This window comes from Lissotriton helveticus, chromosome 6 (assembly GCF_964261635.1).
Source record: "Lissotriton helveticus chromosome 6, aLisHel1.1, whole genome shotgun sequence".
In the NCBI taxonomy this organism is placed as follows: Eukaryota; Metazoa; Chordata; class Amphibia; order Caudata; family Salamandridae; genus Lissotriton; species Lissotriton helveticus.
The window spans coordinates 1,644,535,596-1,644,559,035 of NC_136067.1; the positions used below are offsets into that span (position 1 = coordinate 1,644,535,596).

General features: G+C 44.1%; 1 protein-coding gene across 4 annotated transcripts in view; it reads right to left on the reverse strand.

Moving 5' to 3' along the window:
- Positions 1–23,163, reverse strand: part of CCDC88A (coiled-coil and HOOK domain protein 88A) — an 822,041-nt gene extending 798,878 nt beyond the window's left edge. For all 4 annotated transcript variants that reach the window (XM_078649494.1, XM_078649496.1, XM_078649495.1 and 1 more), the window contains exons 1-2: positions 22,957–23,163; positions 20,723–20,823 (exon numbers count right to left, since the gene is read on the reverse strand). In XM_078649494.1, the coding sequence (XP_078505620.1) occupies positions 20,723–20,823; positions 22,957–23,019 (164 nt within the window). In that variant the 5' untranslated portion in view covers positions 23,020–23,163. The remainder of the gene's footprint in view (positions 1–20,722; positions 20,824–22,956) is intronic.
- Between the last annotated feature and the right edge of the window lie 277 nt (positions 23,164–23,440).

Sequence of the window (23,440 nt, forward strand, 5' to 3'; positions counted from 1 at the left end):
AAATCTCATTTGTATATTTGGCACCATCTCCCTGCCCTCTGGTCCCGTTACTTCCGGTACAACAGATCTTCTGGCCATAATAGGGAGATTATCTAGGTCGTTCCGAAACTGTGCAGCACTGTAGTTGTTAGGATGCCACCTAGTCATATGGCGATGCATTGTGTAGTTTCCGAAACTGTATTTTTTCTCGGTTCCTCTGGACAGTCTATCTTGACATATAAGGCAAGTTACGTATCTTGCATTTACTTTTTTCTGACCTTTGGGAATTTAAAAAAATTGCCAAATGAAGTTTTCTTTCCGGTGAGACGTCCTGGGCTCCTCAGGCAAAAACTGCCTCTCTTCGTGCTCGTCGTTCTGTTCCTCTTCTTCCTCTTCTTGTTGAATTATAACTTGAGCAGGTGGTCCACTCTTCCTTGGATGTGGTGGAGGTGGTGGGGAAGCACCAGCTGAAGCTACTAAAGAAGCCATTGCTCAGTGATCACAAAGGGTCTTTCTCTCACAATGATGAAAGTCAGAGTGAGGAAAGAAGGAGGGATTTTCATCATTTGGGAAAAACAAGAGTTCTCAACCAATGAAAAGTGTTCATTTTAGATTATATGACCTAGTCTTACATCATTAGGAAACCAAAAGTGAAATGAACCAATGAAAAGTGTTATTACCAAGTCACATGACCTGCTGTGTTTACGTTAAGCGCTTTGCAGGGCCTCCCGGTTTGCTTCCAGAAACCTGCGCTTTGCGACTCGCTTCGCGTACCAGTTCGCTAACGTAGCACGTCATATGACGTATCACGCGACAACGTGAAACGTCATGCGGACGGGAGGCGTCACGATGTTGTTTTCTAACGCGGCAGTTGCGGTAAAGAAACGTTTACCGGCTCGCGGTCTATTTCGCGGCATCAAGGTCAGCTAACGGGAAGCTTCCCGATTCGCGAAGCGGGAACGAAGAAAAAAAAATATTTAAAAAAAAAATTATTCATAAACATAGAAAATATATTTTTGGATTTAAAGAAGAATACATTTTACAGCTACAGATATTAGCTGTTAAAAAACCAATGAAATTCACTGAAAAAACCATAGGTTATAGACCATATATAGTTAGGAATTAGCATTTACAAAACCTTGAAAATTCACTGAAAAAACCATAGGTTATAGACCATATATAGTTAGGAATTAGCATTTACAAAACCTTATTTTACTCACACAAAACCATTGAAATTCCATATATAGTTAGTTGCACTAACTATATATCGCGCACCCGCAATCCACTGCTGATGATGTCACATATTACATCATTCATGACATGGTCAGTGACATCACTGATGACATCACTGATGACATCTCAAATGACATCACTGATGACATCTCATTTGACATCAATGACCACATCACTGATGATATCATTCATGTGACAATACAATGCATCTCCTCACATTTTAATATAACCTCTGTTTCACCCAGTGTTAAATACAGAGTATAATTTTTGAAACCATTGACACACCAATACTAGTTACTACGTACGCACTCACTGATTGCTACGTCTACACACACCTTCACTCATTCACCCATACAATCATTCATACATACAATCACTCATCTTTACAACACTATCATATGCACTCATACACCTATACAGACACTCACAGTCTGCCACTCATCCATGGAGTTACTCACACACCTAGTCAGTCCTGTAAAGAATCAATGACACTTCCATTTTCTTGTCTATACAGTTAAACATAGAGCACCTTACATTTTCAAACATATACTAACACATACTTACCTTCTTATACAATCATTGATACAAGTACACATTGATCTGCACAGAGTCACACACCTCCCAGCCAGCCACACACACACTCAGTCTCCCATACAAATACTTGGACAATCAATCAGTAACCCATATAGTTAATCATATAGCTACTGATCAACACATGCAGCAGTTTACAGAACAACAGACATAATGATGCACAAATTAAGACAGTTTAGTCACTAACCCATGCACTCAGTAAGACACATTTAATCACTCACTCATACATTCAGTCATGCACCTACTAAATCCTTTGTCCAGACACTTATACTTCCACTCATTCTTCAATATGTAAGACACATTTTAACTTTACAGAAACATACAGTCACTGTATGTTGTCATCAGTGATGTCATCAGTGATGTCATCAGTGATGTCTTAAAGCCCTTTAAGCCCTTTATTGTTTAACGTTTATATGACCCCTCTACTATATCTGGCGGAACAGCTGGGAGCCAAAATAACAGCTTACGCTGACGATACACAGCTGTTATTCACCTGGCCTAAGGGTGCGTCTGACCCATCAGCAGTCCAACATTGTCGGAAGTATTCAGGTGGCTCGCACAAGTTCAACTCAAGTGCAACGAAGATAAGTCCGAGATTTTATTCTTCGGCTCCTTCCCTGACAACTTCAAGGATCAGATTTGGCCCGCGGACCTGCCCTGTCCCAGTGCGACGGGAGGCCCAGCTAAGAACTTGGGGGTCTGGTTCAGTCAAGATTTGAAGTTTGCGGATCACATAAAAAAACTGACCGGTACCTGCTTTGGCACTCTGCGAGCCCTCAGGAAATTCTTCCCTCTTTTGCCCAGGGTAGCCAAGGAGGCTGTTCTTCGAGCCCTGATTTTATCTCGGCTCGATTATGCTAATGCCTTATTCTGTGGTCTACCCGCGTATTTGGTTCATCGGTTACAGGTGATTCAAAACACTGCAGTACGCTTGCTCTTCTCTCTCCCTAGGAGGTCGAGTGTGCGGAGTCATCTACGAAGCCTGCACTGGCTACCTGTACCGCATCGAATCTTGTTTAAAATTCTTGTGTTGGCATTTAGAGCAGTCCATGGTCAGGGACCGGCGTATCTGCAGAAACGGTTCTCATTTTATACTCCCAACCGTGTCCTTCGATCGGCCAATCAATGCCTACTGGTCACTCCCAAATTCAAACATGCTCGGCTGGGAGGAGAATCTATTTCAGTTAGGGCAGCCTCTGCTTGGAATGCTCTCCCCCTGTTCCTTAGAGCTGCGCCGACCATCACTGTTTTTAAGAAGGAACTCAAGACTCATCTGTTCAATGCCCCCCTCTAACAGCTTGTTCAGGCCCGGATCCCTCACTCTTGCTGTCCAATCACTCACCGCGCCAGGATACCCCGTGGTAATTGAGCGCGCTATAAAAGTTTTAATAAACATAAACATAAACATTTGAGATGTCATCAGTGATGTCATCAGTGATGTCACTGACCATGTCATGAATGATGTAATATGTGACATCATCAGCAGTGGATTGCGGGTGCGCGATATATAGTTAGTGCAACTAACTATATATGGAATTTCAATGGTTTTGTGTGAGTAAAATAAGGTTTTGTAAATGCTAATTCCTAACTATATATGGTCTATAACCTATGGTTTTTTCAGTGAATTTTCAAGGTTTTGTAAATGCTAATTCCTAACTATATATGGTCTATAACCTATGGTTTTTTCAGTGAATATATATATATATATATATTCAATGCTCCAAGTTGTGCCCGATCGGCAGGTAGCACTCAAACGCCGTTTGAAGGTAACAAAGCCTTTTAATGGTACAAAAAAAGCCTACAAGCTGTAACATCAGGCAGTTCAATTGTCCATAATGCCTGACGCTTTTCGAAGTGAGAAAACTTCTTCTTCAGAGGCTCGGACAAAATAAGCTGTGCATGCTCTGACCCCATATACAAAGGCACTTAAATTGCACTTGGTATTCAATGGGCAACCAATGCAGTTTATATAAAAGGGGAGTAGCTTGTGTTCTCCTCGGTAGGGAAACAATTAGCCTGGCTGCATCATTTTGAACTACCTGCAATCTCCTAAGCAGTTTCCGAGGGAGGCCTAAATAAAGAGCATTGCCATAGTCCAGCCGGGAGATAACTGTGGTGGACACAATGGATTGTAATGCTGAGACAGACAGAATGGGAACAAGTTTCCGCAGTTGCCTAAGTAGGCCAATACAGGTGCCTACTACTGCAGACACTTGAGGGGCCATGGACAGGTCTGAATCAATTTTCAGTCCTAGTCTTTTTACTACTCTCCCTGGGATAGGTACCTCCACAAGTTCGGGGGGCCAAAAAAGCTCACACCAGGGGCTATTTTGGGTTGCGATGATAAGCACCTCGGTTTTATCCGGGTTAACCTTCAAGAGGTTCTTTGCCATCCAGTTAACCGTAAATCTAAGAAGATTTTTTTACCAAGTCTTGGGCCTGACTGGTGTTATCGAGTTGGACCAACAGTTGAGTGTCGTCCACGTAATTGAAGACTTGGCAATTTATTCGTGTTAGCTCTTCCACTAAGGGCTGCAGATAGATATTAAATAAAAGGGGGGGGGATAATGCAGAGCCCTGGGGCACACCGCAAGTTACTGGGCTGGCTGATGATAGTTGATCTCCCATTTGCACTCTCTGGGTCCGACCAGTTAAAAAAGGAGTTTAGCCATTTGAAAGCTTGCCCCTTTATCCCCAGATTCGACACCCAGTTCAGCTGAATGGAATGGCTGACCGTATCGAATGCTGCTGACAGATCTAGGAGAATCAGGGCGCATGGCTGTTTAATGTCAGCCCTGATTCTCAAGTCGTCAACAAAAGAGGCCATCACCAGCTCAGTGCTATGATGTGATCTGAAGCCTGCCTGTCTGGGATGGAGTAGTTCATGATCTTCCAAATAGCTGGCCAAGGTGTTCAGGACCTGTTTTTCCAGGATTTTCGCCAGGAAAGGCAGCTGAGAGATGGGCATATAGTTTTTTTTAACTTTTATATCCGCCCCTGCTTTTTTCAGGAGGGGGATAACCCTAGCTTCCTTCAAATTCACAGGCAAATATCCTGAGTTGAGCGACTCATTGAGTAAATCCAGCAGCTGCTTTTCTAAACCCGGCAGGGCCATTTGAAATATCCTCGGCGGACAAGGATCCATCCTAGAGCCATATTTGGTCTGATTGGCTATTGCCGTCAGACTCACTGCATCCAGGCAGGGAAAACTATTCAGATTCCCACTCCGGCGGGGAGGGCTGGGAAAATGTAATACATTGAGATCAATCGGGATTGTAGTAATATCCAGGATAATATCCTGGACTTTCTGAAGGAAGAACTCCTGGAAAGTATCACAGTTCGGGAGTTCGATTGTTGGACCACTGGCCCCCATCTGCGTGAGTTCCTTCAGAATGGCGAAGAACAATTTTTGTTTGTTACTGGCTCAGCCGATTCGACCCTCATAAAAAGCTGCCTTCCTGAGTAGGATATCTGATTTGTATTTAACCAAGAGAGCCTTATAAATGTCAAGGTCCACTAGCTTATAATTGAGTCTCCACCTCCTCTCTGCTTGCTGAAGAAGTTGTTTTTCCTCTCTTAGAGTAGTATAAAACCAAGGGGCACCTTTTCCTTTTACTCTAGCCCTCTCTATCCGTTACGGGGCTAGTGCATCAATAGCGACCTGAAGCCGAGATATTAATATTGCACTTTTTTGATCCAGGTTGCCCTCCCCTATGACTGGGACAGGGATAGATTGGAGCAAAGAGACTAAAGATTCGGCTTCCACTTTCTTCCAAAATCTAACCTTCTTCCACAAAGGCGCTGTCGATAGAAAAGGACAGTCACATGGTACCCAGCATCTTATTAGGAAGTGATCCGACCATGCACAGAGACTGATATCAGTGATCTCCACCCGAGGTAAGGAAGACCAGATCAAGTCCAAAGTATGGCTCTTAATATGAGTAGGGCCGTTTACCAATTGCAGAAGGTCCAAAGAGATCAAATTTGCTTCGAACACTGCCTCTGCGGGATCTCTAGGCAACTTGTCCCAGTGGTAGTTAAAATCCCCTACCACGAGGAGATGTTTATATCTTGATCCGAGATCTGTTAAAAGCTCCAGGAAGACATCATTGAAGTCTGGGGAGCATTAAGCTGTTTAAGTGAGGTGGGCATCGCTGTTTAGTAATATTATAGGAATGCTTCCCGAAGTTAGGCAACAATGTGTGTCCTTATCTAGTATATTTGTCATGCAAGGGAGGAGAAGATTAATTCCCTTTCAGAAGATGTTTAGAAATATTCTTGAGGGGAAAAAAGAATATGTCTGTTTCAAAATGTGTTTAAACCGTGCTGAGTGGTTAGAAGGAATAAACACTGTGGATAAACCTAATATATATTAGTTTAGGGTATGGGGTGTTCAGGTGACAGAAATAGTTAATATACGTGGTACAATTTGTTAGTGATAAATCTGTCTCTAGTGCGATATTCACTCTATTTTTTAAACAGAGGTGGTATAGTGTATAAATGGTACAATTAGAGATTAAGCACATGGTCTGAAAAGTTTGTATTGTACTAGTTTTGCAAGTTGGATTCCTTCAAGCTCCTATGAGCTGTATTAAGCTCTAATTAGTGTCCTCTAGAGTTTAAATTAATCAAGGCACACTTAGTTGGCTTTGAGGCTCTGCATGTGCATCCATTAAAATACCAATGATTGAGAAAATGATTTTCAGCGAGTAACTTATGTGTGCACTATCTTGCTTTCTAAAGAAGCTGCATCTTCTTTTTTGTTTGACATTTTTGCCACATATGTCTGACAGCCACTAATTTTACTCCAATGGGTAATATGTCACTGGAAGGGTTGTTTCTGATAAATAGTCTTATAGGTGGGGCCCAAGGGCACATAAAATAACTTTATGACCGACTCTTATAAGCATATTTCCTAAGGGAATCCAATGTTATGTGGAGTATATCTTTCAATTGTTATAAAATGATATTACTGTTTTATGAGAAACAGAATTGAATATTAGGAGATGGTGTTCAGAATTTTGGAGAACAGAATCCCAATGCCAGATCCCTGATCGATCTCACAACTTACTTAATTAGCACTTTCATACTTGGTCTTCAGTATGTGCCGTGTATTCTATTGTACTCCTTTAATTCTTATTGACAAAGAAATTTAGAATACTACAGTCAAGAAATATTCCATTGAGACCACACTGGTTACCCACATACCTCTGTTCATCAGCGCTCTCTACATTATGTTTGTCATTTTTTATCTAATGTAACACTCCAACTTCCACCAGCCTAGCCATTCATGAGACCTCTTTTGAGAACACTGTCAAGGGCTTCACTCTAATCCATTCGGAATAATGCCATTTTATATTTTAAAAAATCAATCATATACGTTGTCGTGATCCTTCTCGGAAGAACCCATTTAAGAATGGAATTTCAAATAATATGGGGTAAAGAAGGACCAATACGATTTATTTAGTTGCCCAGACTGTAAAGCTTATGCATGCCTACTTCTACTTTTATAGATAGCGAATTACCTTAGTCAAACTTGGAAATCAAATCCGTAATGGGCAAAGGAGGAAAAAACAATGTTTAACTCATCACTGAAATGCTGAATATATTATTAAAGTGGTCTTGAATTTTCTTTAACCAAATCAAAATTTGTTTTGGCATTGGGGAAAAGGCTATTTATTTTCAACATCTTTCATTTCCTGCAATAAATTCTCTAAAGGAAGATGGTGGTTTTTATGCCAGATTTTAGAGAAAATACTTATACCATAGGAGACTTTTGAACTTCCTCCCTTCATGTTGGCATTCGTTGCATTTTATTTTGACAAGCATTTCCTCATTATTTCAGAAAATGTTCAGTCCTAATGCTTGGCTGTCCAGTCTTTCCAAATCGAATGTTTTATCTTCGTCATATTTCAAGGTTTCTCCACGTATTTGCTTTTTTTAATTGTTTTCCTCCAGTACTTGCAGTCTTTCACCCGTTTTGTATTTTAGCCTCATTCCTCTCTTCATACATATATGTTGGCAGCATTCTGTTAATCCTGTGAGCCCTTAGTTCCCATTGTGTCAAAAACACTTGCCAGAGCAATGCTTACCAAAGGGAATTCACAGAATAAATGCTCACTGGTTATTTGAGCAAGAATAAAAGCAAAGCATGCATCGTCTCCAGATTAGAAGGGGACTGCCTGTAAACGAATACTGTGTAATTTCTGACTAAGAAACCAAACCAGTTCTACTTCTGCTACTTTGTAGGCTGCTTGGGATTTCAAATACACTTTAAAAATGGCCCAAAATTGGGTGGATGGATATCGTACCCATCAAAGACATATGTATACTTTCCAAAATATTGTTTTACAGTGCAGAAAGACAGAGGGACTGCTGATTAGATTGCTGAAGGAAGCAAGCACTTGATTGCACCGGAACACTGTACATACCAAAGCTACAGGGAAGACTGAATAATACATAGAAATACTAGCAGATTCCTCAGTAGGTGGGGGAGAGATGCAACCATATTGATATAGGAAGAGCTGTCTCTGTGGACTGCTTAATGCAGAAGTGTCCTCTACAGAATGAAATTGTGGGATAAAACAATCAGTATAATAAAGGAAATGGTATATTGATGGAAATGGTAAAACAAGGAGGAAAGCTGAAAAAACAAAACAGCCCTACAAACACCACTCTGGGGTGAAAAAAGAGGATACACCACTAACAGGTGTTTGTTTGAACAAGAGGTTACTTTTTTAATGGCACTTCAAAAAGAATGTTGCGCTCACTAAAAGGAATTGCATATACCAACAACTAAGGCATGCCATGGGAGCAGAATTGAGACAAAAAAAAACTGGATGGTGTCTCCACTGGAGAACGACATGATAGGAGGTTGAACTCACTGAAATATCCACGCTATAGGGCTGTTGGAATCTATCATTCACAAGGCCGAACCAAAATTGGAAGATGGTCTTTGCCCACTGGGAGAAGAAAAGCTACTGAAGCCTTTGAAGGTGCTCATGAAGTAGGTATAGGTACACGACTGAGGATAGCAGTCCACAAATAACTGAACAGTAATGGCTACTTGTGTACTAGATTATTCAAATGGAGGGAATGAAATGGGTAAGTGCCACAGAGGCAAGACAGAGACCAACAGAAGTAGTGATTAGAGTGGAAAATGTAGGAGATACAGCAGCTTCAATTAGTCCAAAGGAATGTCTCCTGGGACAGCTGTGAGATATGGGAGTGACGAACTTCAAATCCATCTTTCTGGTAGACTGAGTAGCAGCCAGAAGATGCATTACCAAATATTGGCTAAATGGAGTAGCACCCATAAAACAGTTCGGGGTGGATATGGATGTTGTAAAAATACATGATGACTTGACCTATAAGCACAGCCGATGTGTTCAAAAACATTAAAATATATGTTGGGAAGGAGGGAATTATAAGGTATACTCCGATTAATGGAAGAGTGAAAGGTCTATTAGAAGTGTAATGCATAGGACGATCGAGAGAACAACAGCCATGATTCCTTCTAGTTAAATGTTTGAAAGCATGATTTATGGCAGGCGAAATCTACCTCGGTGGATTCAGACCCACTCTGGGCAAGCACAAACTGGGGTGAAGGAGGTGCTCTTGAAGATGTGGTGGTGAAGGGGGAATTGTTTTCAAGGCAATGTTTTTTACATTAACTTATTCTAATGTAACTAAAGATATATGTGTTGGTGTCTAGATAATAGGTCGAATATTTTTCATTGATTTTTCTTTTAAACTTACTTTTTTTTTCATAACAAACATACATCAATTCATCTTACAGCATAAGAGACTGCATTATAGATTTTTTTATTGTTTTTAGTATATGGTCCAGTTATTTTTTCACCTGTGCATAGTTTCTAGGTAATGTTTTGTAAACATACTTTCCGCTCTTGCTTGCCTCTTTTCCTTTTTCCTACCAACAATCGATATGTTACGGGTAGTTCTACTGTGCTAGGTCACAGCAGACCCCTCGGATTATGCTATTAATCCTGACCCCATTCTGCTCTTCCCCTCACAGTTGACCTCTTTGGTCCCCTTACTGACTGTCTTCCTCTGGTATTTCTGTTATTCCATTTACACAACTGCCCGACTCTGTAGGTCCTCTCCCACTTTCTAATCCCTTGAGACCTTTCTTATTCGTGTCTCCTCAGCACTCTTTTTCCCATCTGTTTTTTGGGGGCATATAGGAGATTTCATTTTGCTAGCTATGCTGCATTTTGCAAGTAGAAAGCTCAGTGTCTTAAACTTACACACCATCTTGCGTGTTTAGGCGTAGGGAAAAGTGCCAGTAAGCAATGTCCCATTGTTGCCTCTATTTGTACCCCGGTGATCTACCACAGTGATGTCACCACCTATCTCCATATATCACCCTACAAATCCATGCCCCTGGGTGAGAACATGGCGCCCCAATCTCAGTACTCCGGACAAGTCGATCGCTCTGTCTTCATATACCTTATGCAATTTGGAGGGAGTGGGTATGTGGGACGAAGGTAGTGAAAGATTGTCAGATTAAACCTAGGGTGGCTCGCAATGTATTTTACATCTGTGCATGTTTTCCCCCATTCCTTTTTGGTCAACTGATCTAGTAAGTCACTGTCCTATCTTGTCCTATAACTGTCCCACTTTCTGGGGGAAAGGTTTCCTATCTGCTTTTAACCCGCTCTCTGGTTGACTTATTTTGTCTAAAAGTTTGCAGCCACCAGATCGGCAGCAATCTGCTGAATGGGAGCTGTAGCAGTACTGTCTTGACTGCCACTCCCCAGGTCAATGGCACCTAGCTCACCACATGGAATCCTGCTGCTGGTAACCTCCTTTCATCAAGCAGATCGGTAACATTCCTTCTTCAATCATACCCCAGGGTGGTCTTATTTTCCAAGGATATTTAATAGAGAGAAATATCAACACCTCATCTGTCTCGATATGCTGCATTTTCATTTGATTATTGTCACTTACTAAAGGGTAAATTAGATTTCTAATACATTTGGGACTACAAGCACAATCTTCTCACTGCTGTTCAGCTGCTCCTGCAGTTTCTACTGGGCCATATAATATATCCATCTATCATGTAATTATGCTACTGATACATAAGCATGCATTTCTGTTACCAACCTTCTCTTTCAAAGGATAACAAGCATTTACAATGCAATGGTTTTGCCTTTGTTAAAGTTAGAGCTATTGGCATTGCTCTTGACATTATTTTTATTTATGTTTTTTTTTAACATAAATAAATGGCATTGTCATTTACAATCCCTCTAGCTTTATCTCTCGCAAATGACACACACAAACACACACAGAGCCCCCCACACACACAGCCACACAGAGCCCTCCACACAACCACACAGAGCCTTCCACACACACCCACACAGCACAAGCAGGCAACAGGGGCACACGGAGGCACCCTGCATAAAAATGTAAACTTGGCTGAAAACCTTCAACCACCCCCTTTTGGGGACTATATCCTGCACTCTTACAGTGCATAATCATCTCCATCCTATCTACTCATCCCACCAACCATATTCATGACCTTACACAACCCCCACTATTGATCACACCCAACGCCTATTAATCTAATCTACCACTAGGAAACAGGACCAAATGCATAAAAGTAATTCCTTGGGAGCACAATACTAATGCCAGTAACCAAAAATAAACACACCAAAGATGATGGGAGGAATGCTTGCATCCCAATCTATCGTTCCTTCTTTGCTCATCATGCCATTTCATTTTGGACTCAGCTATATGTAAATCAGTAAGAACAGTCCAGCCTGAACTGCCAGGACGGGTACTCCCCGAACTGGAAAAGAAGCAACGCAAGACCAGCTGTGCCCTGATTCGATCTGAAAAGGGACTCACTTCTTGTACAACAATGGTGGTGCAGCATCTCCTGTCTTTATACAATTAAATTCTCAATAGCCGCCTACGTGTTTACTAGTTGAAAGAGACTATGGCTCATGGTGGCAAACAAGCAGTGAAGGAGTACTAGGTGTTGTAAGACACCCTTGGTTGATCGGGTCTTGCGATTTGGGTATAACTTGGAGGATGCTGCAAATTGCAAATGAGACAAGTTGCTATTTTATGGCTCATCATCAAACATTGACCATCTTGTAAAAATATAATCATGAGAAGTTATTTCATGTTCTCTGCTCTGAATGGCCCACTCTGTCGAAGCAACATGATTGTACCTGGTACCCACTGGGATTGATTCCAGTTCGTGAAACTGAGGGTTCTGGGGTGGCTTTCAAGTATGCAAACTAGATGAGTAGGTTGTGTGACAGGAGATAGAATATGTGCAATTTATTCTTTTTAGATGCCCAACGATCAAAGTTAATGTGACCAATCAGGAGAGAGGGATTTGCAGACACAGGAGAAAATACATAGTGTGATTACGAGGGTTGTTGACGACTAGATCTGTTATCGATTGATTATTTTAAATTTTAAATATTATTGTAGGTTTTCAAGTGTATATTTATGAAGAAATGTACAGTATGTTAACTAAAATAAAGAAGTAAATAAAGCACTCCCTGTACAAGAAACCTAAATCTTGAACTATGAGTCAACTTGATTCTGTTTCATCCATATATAGATCAAATCCCTTAAGCAGACCGACCGATTTCTCCACGCTCTTCTCATCTTGGTACTCTTACCAAGTGTGCTATCTCGGAATGTGAGTATTGTGCCCATACAAATGCTGGCAGAGCAGCAGCAGGGCCCAGCAGAGCAGGGCGGGGGGCAGCAGGGGCTCGCAGAGGTGTTTCCTGGGGCAGCCGCCCAGGTCCACCATGGTGCGGCTCCGAGCCCCAAGCCTCTGGTGGTGGTGCTGCTGTGCTCGGTAGCCCATTTAACTTACCGGGCACTCTGGTGGGGGCTCCTTGCGACGGCGGCAATCTCCTGGGCACTTCTCCGGTCTCCCTCTTCGGCATGGGAGACCGGCAACGTCCTCCGCTTCTCCCGGGGCTCCCTCCAGGCCACTGGAGCCCCGCGTGGACCGCCATACTTCTTCTCCTGGGCCGCCGTCCTGGCGGGGGCTCCTTGCGATGGCGGCAATCTCCTGGGCACTTCTCCGGTCTCCCTCTTCAGCATGGGAGACCGGCAACGTCCTCCGCTTCTCCCGGGGCTCCCTCCAGGCCACGGGAGCCCCGCCATACTTCTTCTCCTCCTGGGCTGCCGTCTTCCTTCTTCCCCCGGGCTGGGGGGGGGGGGCGGGCACTTCCGGCCGGCCGCGCTAGGATTGGCCGGCCGGCTAGTCACTTCCGGGTCGCCGCGGGCAGCGCGGCGGCCCGTCTCTAGCTCAGGCAGGCGGGCGGCGAAGTTTCCCGATGGATGCGCCGCTCTCAGGGCGAGCCTCCGATGGTGGCGAAGCTGCGGCCAATCGCAGCGCGGCTCCAGCGATGACGTGGCGGCTCAATAACCACTCCTAGCGCGGCGGCACTGAGGGGGCTCGACCGCCTCAGCCAATGGGAGGGCAGCCTCCTTCGTTCTTGCTCTCCGCGGCCCCGGCGAGATCCTCAAGTTATTCTCGGCCCCGGGCAGCGGCGGCAATCAGGGAGGCAGCGTTTGCACCGTAGTAGGAGGCGGCCGAGCGCTCGGGGTGCCACTAGTGCCTTACCAGATTCGGGGGCGTTCCCGAGAATCGGCTTTCGGCTGACGTAGCGTGACGTCGGCAAAAGCCAAAGAATCTCGGGAACGCCCCCGAATCTGGTCCGGCATTGACGGACAGGCCCCTCGTCCAATGGCTAGGCTCCATTTATGGAGCCAGCCAATAAATGACGAGGGCCGACCCAAACCCCACTACAGTTCTCATCAGGTTTTCGCCTGCGCGAAAAAGATGCGCAGAGCGCATCTTTTCGCCAGGCAAAACCTAAAAATGAGGGCATGTTCAAAAGTGCCAGAGAGATCTAACCGAGAAAGCGATCAATACATGAGTCATAAACCCAATTCTTCCACCTGGAAATCCGAGTTACTAAGCAACAGAATTAAACATTCAGGGAGGTGAGAGGCAAGGGTTGCAAAACTGCTGAATGAATTACATGCAGTCACTTTAATCAGGGCGCCGCACTCATGAACCAACATATTAAATCACAAATGTGAAGATGGCACAAGACTATGGCCACATCATAGCATGGTTTGCTTCATTGTCCACAAGAGGACTATTTCAATGCTTGATTTATACTCTGAATATGAGGCCTTCTATAATGTATCTTTCTCCTTTATTGCCCCAGGACTACCCTTTGCAACACTTATCGCTAGCCACTACAATGAGAGCAACTTAGTTTACTAAACATATTGCCTTGCACACACTTCTATCACCTTTCAGTCTTTCTACTTCATAGTCCTACTTGCCCATGTCAATGAACTCTCGCATTAAAGGTGCTCTATCGCAAAGCGTCTCTGTCACACCCTAAATTTGTGGCCATGCATGTCTTTTTAATGCAGCCTCTAATTTCTCCCTTTATTGATAATCATTTTACCCTCCTGCCTCCCTGTCCACTGGCACTCTATCATATATTGCATATTATACCTTGGGAAATCTGCCGCCTATAAAATGTCTGACCACTTAAATAACAATGGTGTTACGCTCTAGTTTCACTACTTGCAAAAAGCCTTCATTCATCTACAGTCGCTGCCATGCCTTGTATCACTCTACATTACCAATGCATCACACCCCAAAAGTCAAAGTGTAACTGAAAAAGTAGTATAACATTCTAACACAAGGTCTGGACTCAGCTTCATAAAGGAAAGCGGTACAAAAAAAAAGGTAGTAAATAGTGGAAATATTCGTGATTAAAATAATAATGCAACTCTATTTATTTCCACTCACTTCGACCTCTGGATCCACCTCAGTCAACCCAATGATGTTGTATTTGTTCCCCCGCCCCACGGTCTGCTACGTATGTACCACACTGCCCCCTCTTAAAGGTGACCGACATGCTGCAGCATGGCTGTTTAAGGGCCTCAAGAAATTAGACAACATCACTACTACTATGACAGAAGTCCACTGGCTCACTTTGCCAGTCCACACTTCAAATCTGTGCGTCATCTACAAAGCAATCACAACTGGCACACCTGCCTACCTGGCTGACACGCTCACCCTCTCCAGTGGCTCTCGGCATACCCACAGCCAGGACACCATCAGACTGGAGGCGAAGATGTGTAAAAAATAAAAATAAAACAAGGAAATAGACTTATCTATGCACCTAGAATCTGGAACAATATCCTTGTATCCATCAGGACTGGCTAAACCCTATGCTCCAATTTAGGAAAGTAGTATAAAAGCACAGGACAAACTAGTATGCCCAAAAAGGAATCAAGATTTATTTTTGCAGGTACAGTACATGCATCTAACCTGCACGACTTAATCAATCAATTTGAACACATGCACATAAATGTACGCAAAAGCCTCTGTGTTAATGAAAAGACTGTATTAATATATCCCAATGACACAAAATAAAATTGACACAGTGTTCTCAACAATAAGGTGTATGCATATTGAGTCAAAAGGGCAGCTGACGCTAATAACTCCACAAGTTCAAGTCCATCAACTCACTGTTTGATACAGTGCATCTGCTGGCTGTTATGTAATGCAAAGCGCTTGAACTTGAACTTGTGAGTGGTTAGACTCAGACTTGTAGCGAGATGAATGAGCCGACCTTTTGACTCAATATGTTATGCGTCGTTGATGATGCTCTGCTCTGGAGACAGATGCCATTTCCCTCTTGATGATGGTTGACAAACTAGGTTGACTCATACATGGCTCATGTCCTGATAAGACCCGCAGATTGACACTATCTGATCGAAATGTTTACAATATATCTAGTGCTGTTGTTTGAATATTCAAAACAGAGATCAAAAAAATTAAGTTTCACTTCTTTTGCCGTTTTCATTTGACAACCCATGATTTACCTGTGTATCTGTCTGTAAAATTCATATAGTCACAACTTTTTGATCGCTGTGCCGTCTGCACTATTGTCCATCCTAAATTGTCTCATTGGAATATAGGAATACAGAATCTTTTCATTTACACTGAGAGGTTCATGTGTACATTCATGTGTATGTGTTGAAATTGACTGATTAAATCAGAGGTTAGATACATGGATGGTCCCTCTGAAAAGAAGTCCCACTGAACCGCTGTGCACTGTTTCAATTTAGGAAAGAGCTGAAGATTCACCACTGTAAAGTACAATACATCAAGATGCAGTAACAGTCCACACTCCAACTCCCCCATCTATCACACTTGTTACCCATACAGTGCTTTATAGTCTTTCGGCTAGGTTCATGCTACAGAAATACCACATACATACGAGTGTGAACTACATCAATAATTTGTATGCATTTACACCTAAGATCGGTGTGACTCTTGCACATTTGAATCAAAGACAACAAGTGTAGTTAACAAACAGGCTGCTAAATCATGCCTTTCTTATAAGAGCATTGAGTCAACCCACAAACTGACCAGCCTGAATCCGAACCCTGAACTCAATGAAGAATTACACTCAAAGAGGTGATCTCCACTGCAGTGTCACAACACTGGGTCGCCCCAAAAAGATGTCCAGCTCTGAACCTATATAGTACACCCAATTAACAATTACCTTCATAAAAGGAATAACACTTGTACAATGATAGCATACAGTTGACCGAAAAGCTAGCTATTCAATCCTGAACTTAAATATTCAACTCTGTGAACAATTCAACAACCAGCCTATCACACTCAGGACACACACTTCCAGTGCTTTAAATTAGTTCTTTGGGGTCTCAGAGCAGGTAGTAATGAAAAACAGAAATTGAAATTGATACCTATTGGGCCTATATTTATGCTCCTGACTTATAGGTAAAAACACTGATCGATTTCTGGGTAATTAATATAAAACATGTTAATGTAATCCATTTCAGTGATTTAGTTACAGGTTATAGTTGACATGTTTTACCTAATCTTGCATTCCCTAAGAGTGTTTACTATTTCTAGGATGTTGTATTTCTGTATTTTTGTCATGTAGCATAATTAATCTTATATAGTGCATACTTTGAACTGAGTCAACTGCAGTTGTTTATAATGGTCTCTAAAGGAAAAGAGGGAAGAGCAAGATATTTAAATGAGGTCCCACACCCTAGCTCCTCCCAGGAAACGGCTCACTATTTATCAAGGTCGGGGTAGTTCCTCCTAAGCAAAGTGGTCAAGAAGAGTTGAACCAGATGGCTATTATATGTGTCGCAGAAAGATCTGAAAATCAGATCTTAGTGCCCTCACACACCTATTAGGGTGTCATGCTTCATCAATGGGTGCTCCTCGTCAGGCCGGCGCTGCAATGCCTGACAGGCCTGGGGGCTTCTTTATCGGAGATCTTTTGATCTGAGAACGCCATATGGACGAGTGCAAGTGAGGGAATTGAATAAGTGTGGTGAGTGAATGGTGACTAAAATAGGCTCTGGTATCCTAAGACACTATTTTATAGAAAAAAGGGTACCAGGACTAAGTAAAAACAGTGGTGCTACCATGCGGTCATCAAGTACTAGGGTAGCTACTAGTCAAATGTGGTCAACATCTTTTGTGCCTTGAGAGTCCAAGCATCGGGCGGCACTTCGTCAGGGCCAAGACAAAGTCTGTTTATGCCCCTCTCTGGGGTTACGGGTCTCCTTCCTAATAAAGGATGGCCTCTCAGTGTTTACCGGTGTACCCCTAGATGGGTGCCCCCCAACAATTCCACCTCGAGAGAGGCAGAGTAATGCTCCTTAGGTGAAATGGAGGGTCCCGGGCACATTGAGGGACACTGTTAGGTGACCCGGACACTGACGTCTGACCTACCTGCCTCCATACGGCTGTATGGAGGCGGGTAGGTCAGACGGCAGTATAATAGCCATCTGGTTCAACTCATCGTGACCACTTGGCTTAGGAGGAGCTACCGCGACCTTATTAAATTGTGTTTATAATGGGCCAAGATTAAGAGCTCTGGAGTTGAGGCTGCAGGCAGTGCGAGTTCCATATAGTGCCTTTCAGTGGGTCAGAAAGGTGTTCAGAATACATAGGCATGCAATGCTTGGCCTCTGTGTTGAGTGCACAGAGCAATCATCACATATTCCAATTTCAATTGTGATTCTGTGCAGGATTTGGTGTATGAAGGAGGCACACAGGTGTCAAAATATCAACACAGTGAAAGTAAAAGAAAGTGCAGTGCTCACAGGTGAGTGGCTGTGTTGTGCATTTAGGGTTGGTGAAGTATAACAGATGCAATACGTGAATTCAGGAGAGAGTGAAAATAGAGTGCTGAATAGGAAAGAGATGAGGTGTAAGATGTGTGGATAAGTAGATGGGGAAATAGACAGAAAAAGGGTGCGCATATCTAACAGAGCAAACATAACATGAGTGATAGAGACACTTTGAAGACCACCACTCACTCTACAAGCCTCAGCAATGGTCAATTTGTAGTGTCAGTTTCCGAACTAAAACATTTTCAGTATTAATTATTAACAGCAAAATCTTTGTTGTTACCATTTATCTTAGACAGCTAACAACCATTGGCAAAGCCAATAGTCCTGGCTGGTTTTAGGCAGGACCACTTGAATTATGCAATTTTGCGGCTTCTGCATTTTCTACACCTGGCTGGTTTTAGGCAGGACCACTGAAACTATGTGATTTTGCAGCTGCTTTGTTTTCTGTATAATTATGGATTTCCTGCATTTACCACATAACCCGCAATCTGCTGCACAGTAGGCATATTTCAACAAAAGAACAGTTTCCTGCTCAAATGGATCAAAAGTTACTTAAAGCACAGTGACATGTGTTGTCGTCAGGGCACAAGTCCTATAAAAAGAAGTGGGGGGACTGACAATATGCAAATGACCCCATGACATCACGTGCTCAACGTGTCCCGATGTACTGAAAATTACACCGGGACATGTTCAGCTTATTTCTGTGGGGCCCAGCTTCTTGGCAGGGGGAACGGCGTCCACCCTGTGAAAAGAGGGGGGGGGGACGCCATCCCCCCGCGTGTACCCCTGACTCGAGCCCTGGTTGTCGTACACCGGAAGGCTCTTAACAAAGGTTGACTGGTCACCTCACTTTGGCTTCTTTCTGTGTTTGGAGTATCAAAGACAGGGTTAGCAAGCGCTATATAAATGCAAACCTTTTTCCCTCTTCTATCCCTCCACTATCCTTCTCAATCCAAATAACTGACTAACATATCCACCACTCAAATTACTTTCATATTTCATTATACTAGTTCACCACTAATCCTTTATGGGTTTCGGAGTACCATGCTACTCGCCGAATAAGCGATTCAACACCCCATCCGGGGTAGCAAGCGCTATATAAATGCAAACCTTTTTCCCCTCTTCTATCCCTCCAGTATCCTTCTCAATCCAAATAACTGACTAACATATCTACCACTCAAATTAATTTCATATTTCACTATACTAATTCACCACTAATCCTTTACGGGTTCCGGAGTAGCGTGCTACTTGCGGAAGAAGCGCTTCGACACCTCGTCAGGTGTAGTAATCGATATTTAAATGCAATTACAATACAATACAAAAGTGGTACTAATGAGGTGAAATCTTTGCCCAGATTGAGTAAAAAATTCTAAAATAATGAGGTACTACTACGAACACTAATGGTACCGCATTATGCCACATAAATTGCCTTTTCCTGCTGCATAATTTAGTACCCATGCCGCATTATTTGGTCATCCCCCGCAGCATAATTCCAGTGGCCCTGGTTTAGGTGTATGTCAGTTGCTGTGTTATATTTCTGGCCGAAATAGAATAGTAGAAAGCTCAGCGTAGCACCAAAATAGTTTTCGTGGCACACTATGGTAAGCACAAAAAAGTACGTTTACCTGTTGAAGCCACACCCATGATTACATAGGCCATGCCCCTTTTGAAAGCCTCACTTTTTTTATGCTCCAAAGACCTGCAACAGACACTGAACATGCGAGCTTATGAGCGAGTGTAGTCTGTGCCCCTCACACTTCAAAGGATTAGTGTGAACAGCACACGATACAACAATACAGACATGTCTGAAGTTCACTTCCACCAGGCCCTGACTCCTGACGTGCCCGTGTGTGACAGACGCTGAATGCAATCAACGCGGCGTTAAGCGCTAATGAGGGGTCTCCCCTCCACAGCAGTGGGTGCCCGGTGGAAGGCGGCGTGTGTGCGCAGCGGGGGGCACGGCGGTCACTCTCAGCAGGCAGACCTGTTACAGGGACACTGTGCGGCTTAAGGCAGCAGAACAAAGGCGCGTTTATGAGACACGTGTTCACAGCATGCGCTGTGGGCTCTTGAATTCCAGGGCACGGACAGCCACCATCGTTCGCACGGAACAGACCTCCGCTTGATACCGATAGGTGTGCAATAACCAAAGAGACCATTCTCTGAGAAAAACAGCCTACTTCGGTGTAGTTCAATGCTTCGTTATGACTTAATAGGGAGTTAGAAAGTGCCTGTTGCTGTATCCCAAAATATCTCTGGTTTCGGAGTCCTGGTGTACTTTTCCACATATTGCCCTCACATCCAAATGCCACCCTTCACTCCCGCCTGCCACTAAGAAAGCGGTGCCGCCGCCACTCCGCTCCTTGGAAGGCGAACCTCTCTTTCCAGCCAGAAATGTTACAATGTCCCCAGTGTTTCCTTCCTACGGGCCCTCCCTCGCCCTCCAACCATGCCAATGGCAGGGCAGGACGGCGCCCCTCCTCCCCGGCACTTTTTGGCAGGTGTAACGGTGTTTCCAGGGGGTGTCCTGACGGCCTTGACCCACGCTGACCGAGAGCAGGCGGCCCCGATGCTGTGCCATCGCACCCGCGTCCTGTGGTAATGCGGGCAACCAGCCCCCACCCCTGGCAAGGGCATGACAGGCAGCGCCCGTGCTGTGCCCTCCAAACCCAAAACACCCAAAGACAAGAGGTGCACTTACATCTCCAGCATCACCTCGCTCAGGAAGATGCCATCTACAAGGGCCACGTACTCGTCCAGAATTGTTTGTCCACCACGGGGCAGGACCCCCAGGGTCTTCACCTGTAGGACGACAGGAAGAAAACCCACCGTCACCAAATGGCAAAACTGGACAGGCGCGCGCGTAGCAAGGGCGACAGCCAAGGAAAATTGGTCACCCCACTTCCCCCCGGTTTGGTAGTAACAGCAGCTTTCAATAGAGTGAAATGGGCTCTACAGACCTGCGACACCGGTGCCACTGCACCTGCTGCACTATCAATAGCAGTGCCCCTTAAGCTCACAACAGCCACCATGCACTGGCCTCAAACAGAGCATACATGTACGGAGACAAGCTCCCAATTTGACACCACACTGATGCCCCAAAATGTTAACGCGCTGTGCCATAAATGTCCTCTAAACTAATCGAGGTATGACCAAAGATGTCAAAAATAGAAGACAGCTATGAACAAGTGTCCCTCCAACTATGACCCCTTGTGACTTAGTCCCTACCCACAAATATGACGGCAGTGCCAGGAATGTTCACTCAGTGTACATTCTCCTGTCTATAACTCAAGAAAGAAAATACATCCCAAAACGTAGCCATGATCTAAATACCCATGACCAAATTGCAAATACGGACTGACAATATGTCACCTTTGAGTGCTTCATACGTAATCTGGCCTCTTCAAACCGCACGCGTAAAATATAATTCCATTAAGGACACAATGACTTCAACACAAAAGCCATTGGTTCAGAGATCAGTCCAAATTAATACCAGCGTGATTAAACATGTCCCAAAATAAACCCCACTTGTACACGCGTGACCCACAATGAGACGCCGGCAAGCGCCTGGAAAGGATTCCATCTACCGTGCCCGCTGGAAGAAATAAAAAAAAATCCATTGTATCCAAACATGGCTCAAAAAACATAACCCTGCTGTGACTGACTGAACATGCTCCAAATGTATTCTGGCACTGGAAACAAGCCAAAGATGTTCTTCCTGCCTGCAGTCGAAAGCAAAACATTCGCTGAAATCTATCCAATTTAATCTAATAACACCCCAAAGATATGACCCACATCCCAAAGTATAAACAATCCAGAAAAATGCATAAACACAACATTGTTACAATATGACAACCTCGCGATGTGTGTATGCATGCTCGCGATATATATATATATATATATATATATATATATATATATATATATATATATATATATATATATATATATATATATATATATATATACCCTTACCAGAGGCATATGGATATATGCATGAGATTTTTATTGATTTACCACTGTGATTGTATATGCCTCCGAATAATTATCGATGTGATGAGAAATTTCACAAAAAATACGTCGCTATAATGAGAAGTGCAATCGAATATCCCGTGATTAAATGAATGCCCCTGCTATGATGAGAAATGCCTTGAAATGCACCCCACTAGGAGGAATGCAGCAAACGTGAATTGGAACAAAACATAACATGGTAATGAAACATGCCCAACAACAAGTCCACTGTGACAAAACACTCCACAAACTATAACCGACGAGGAACCTCAAGAAGATAATCCACTAAGAAAGGCGTATCTCTTTACTCCACATTGTACTGCTAAATGCCTACGAATGCACCAGGTGTGATGACATAAACATAACCCATTTGATTAGTAGACTCCATAATATATGGCACTGAAAACAGCCTGTCCCCAAAACATACCCCACTGTAGCGTGAATTGCATCAAACATGCTGGCCAGTGAAGCATCAACACATAATCCACTATGAAGGGAACTCCATGTATTCCAGCGGCATGCCCCCAAATATACCACAGGGCACGGGGGAACACTAAAATAGGACCCACTTAAACATGTCATGTCCTAAAATGTACACAATACGGTGACATACACTAAATTACCCCCCCCCCCTCCCCCCCAATGACTATGATCAAACACAACATGCACCCCACTTCAATTGACAGGGAGTCTGAGATTTGATGTGGCCCACAATATACTCCATTGGAAGAAGGCATTCTAGCCCGGAATCAGGCGGGCACGAAAATGTCACTGCAATCAAAAACATACTCTGCCATTCCTATACAGAATCCTGTACCCAAATATATCAACCCCAAAATCCCACGTGACAAAACATGCCCTATAATGTACTGCGCGAGTCATAAAGCGCACCCCAAAACATGCCACCCCAGACCCCGGCCTCACCCAGGTCACCAGCGGGCTGCGCATGAACTGCTCCAGCACCGGGGCGAAGACCTCGCTCTCCATTTTCCGCGCTGTCCTGCTGGAGGCGGCCGGGGAGGGAAGGAACGGCCGGGCGCTGGGCACGGGGAGCAGCTACACGTCCATCCAGGGCTCTGTGGGGGAGGGTGCGAGGACCCTCTCCTCGGGGCTCGCCGCGCCCCTCCTCCTCCCCAGGATGTGTCGTGCCTTCCCGGCAGGGAGGTAGTCTCCCCTCAGAGCGGCGGATGCTGCCAATCCAGGGGGTGGGGTGCGCCCTCTCTCGGCTGCGGGGACGCCGCGCGTCCGTTAGCGGATTCCCTGCCTGCCCTCTCCGGCGTCCGCGGGCTGTGCCCGCTCCTGGGCTGCTCGAGGGGCAGCCTCCTCCCTCAGACCGTACAGGAAGCGGGATTGGATGGGGGGTGTGCGCGAAACACGGGGGAGAGAGCCGCCTCCGGGGAGGAGGAAC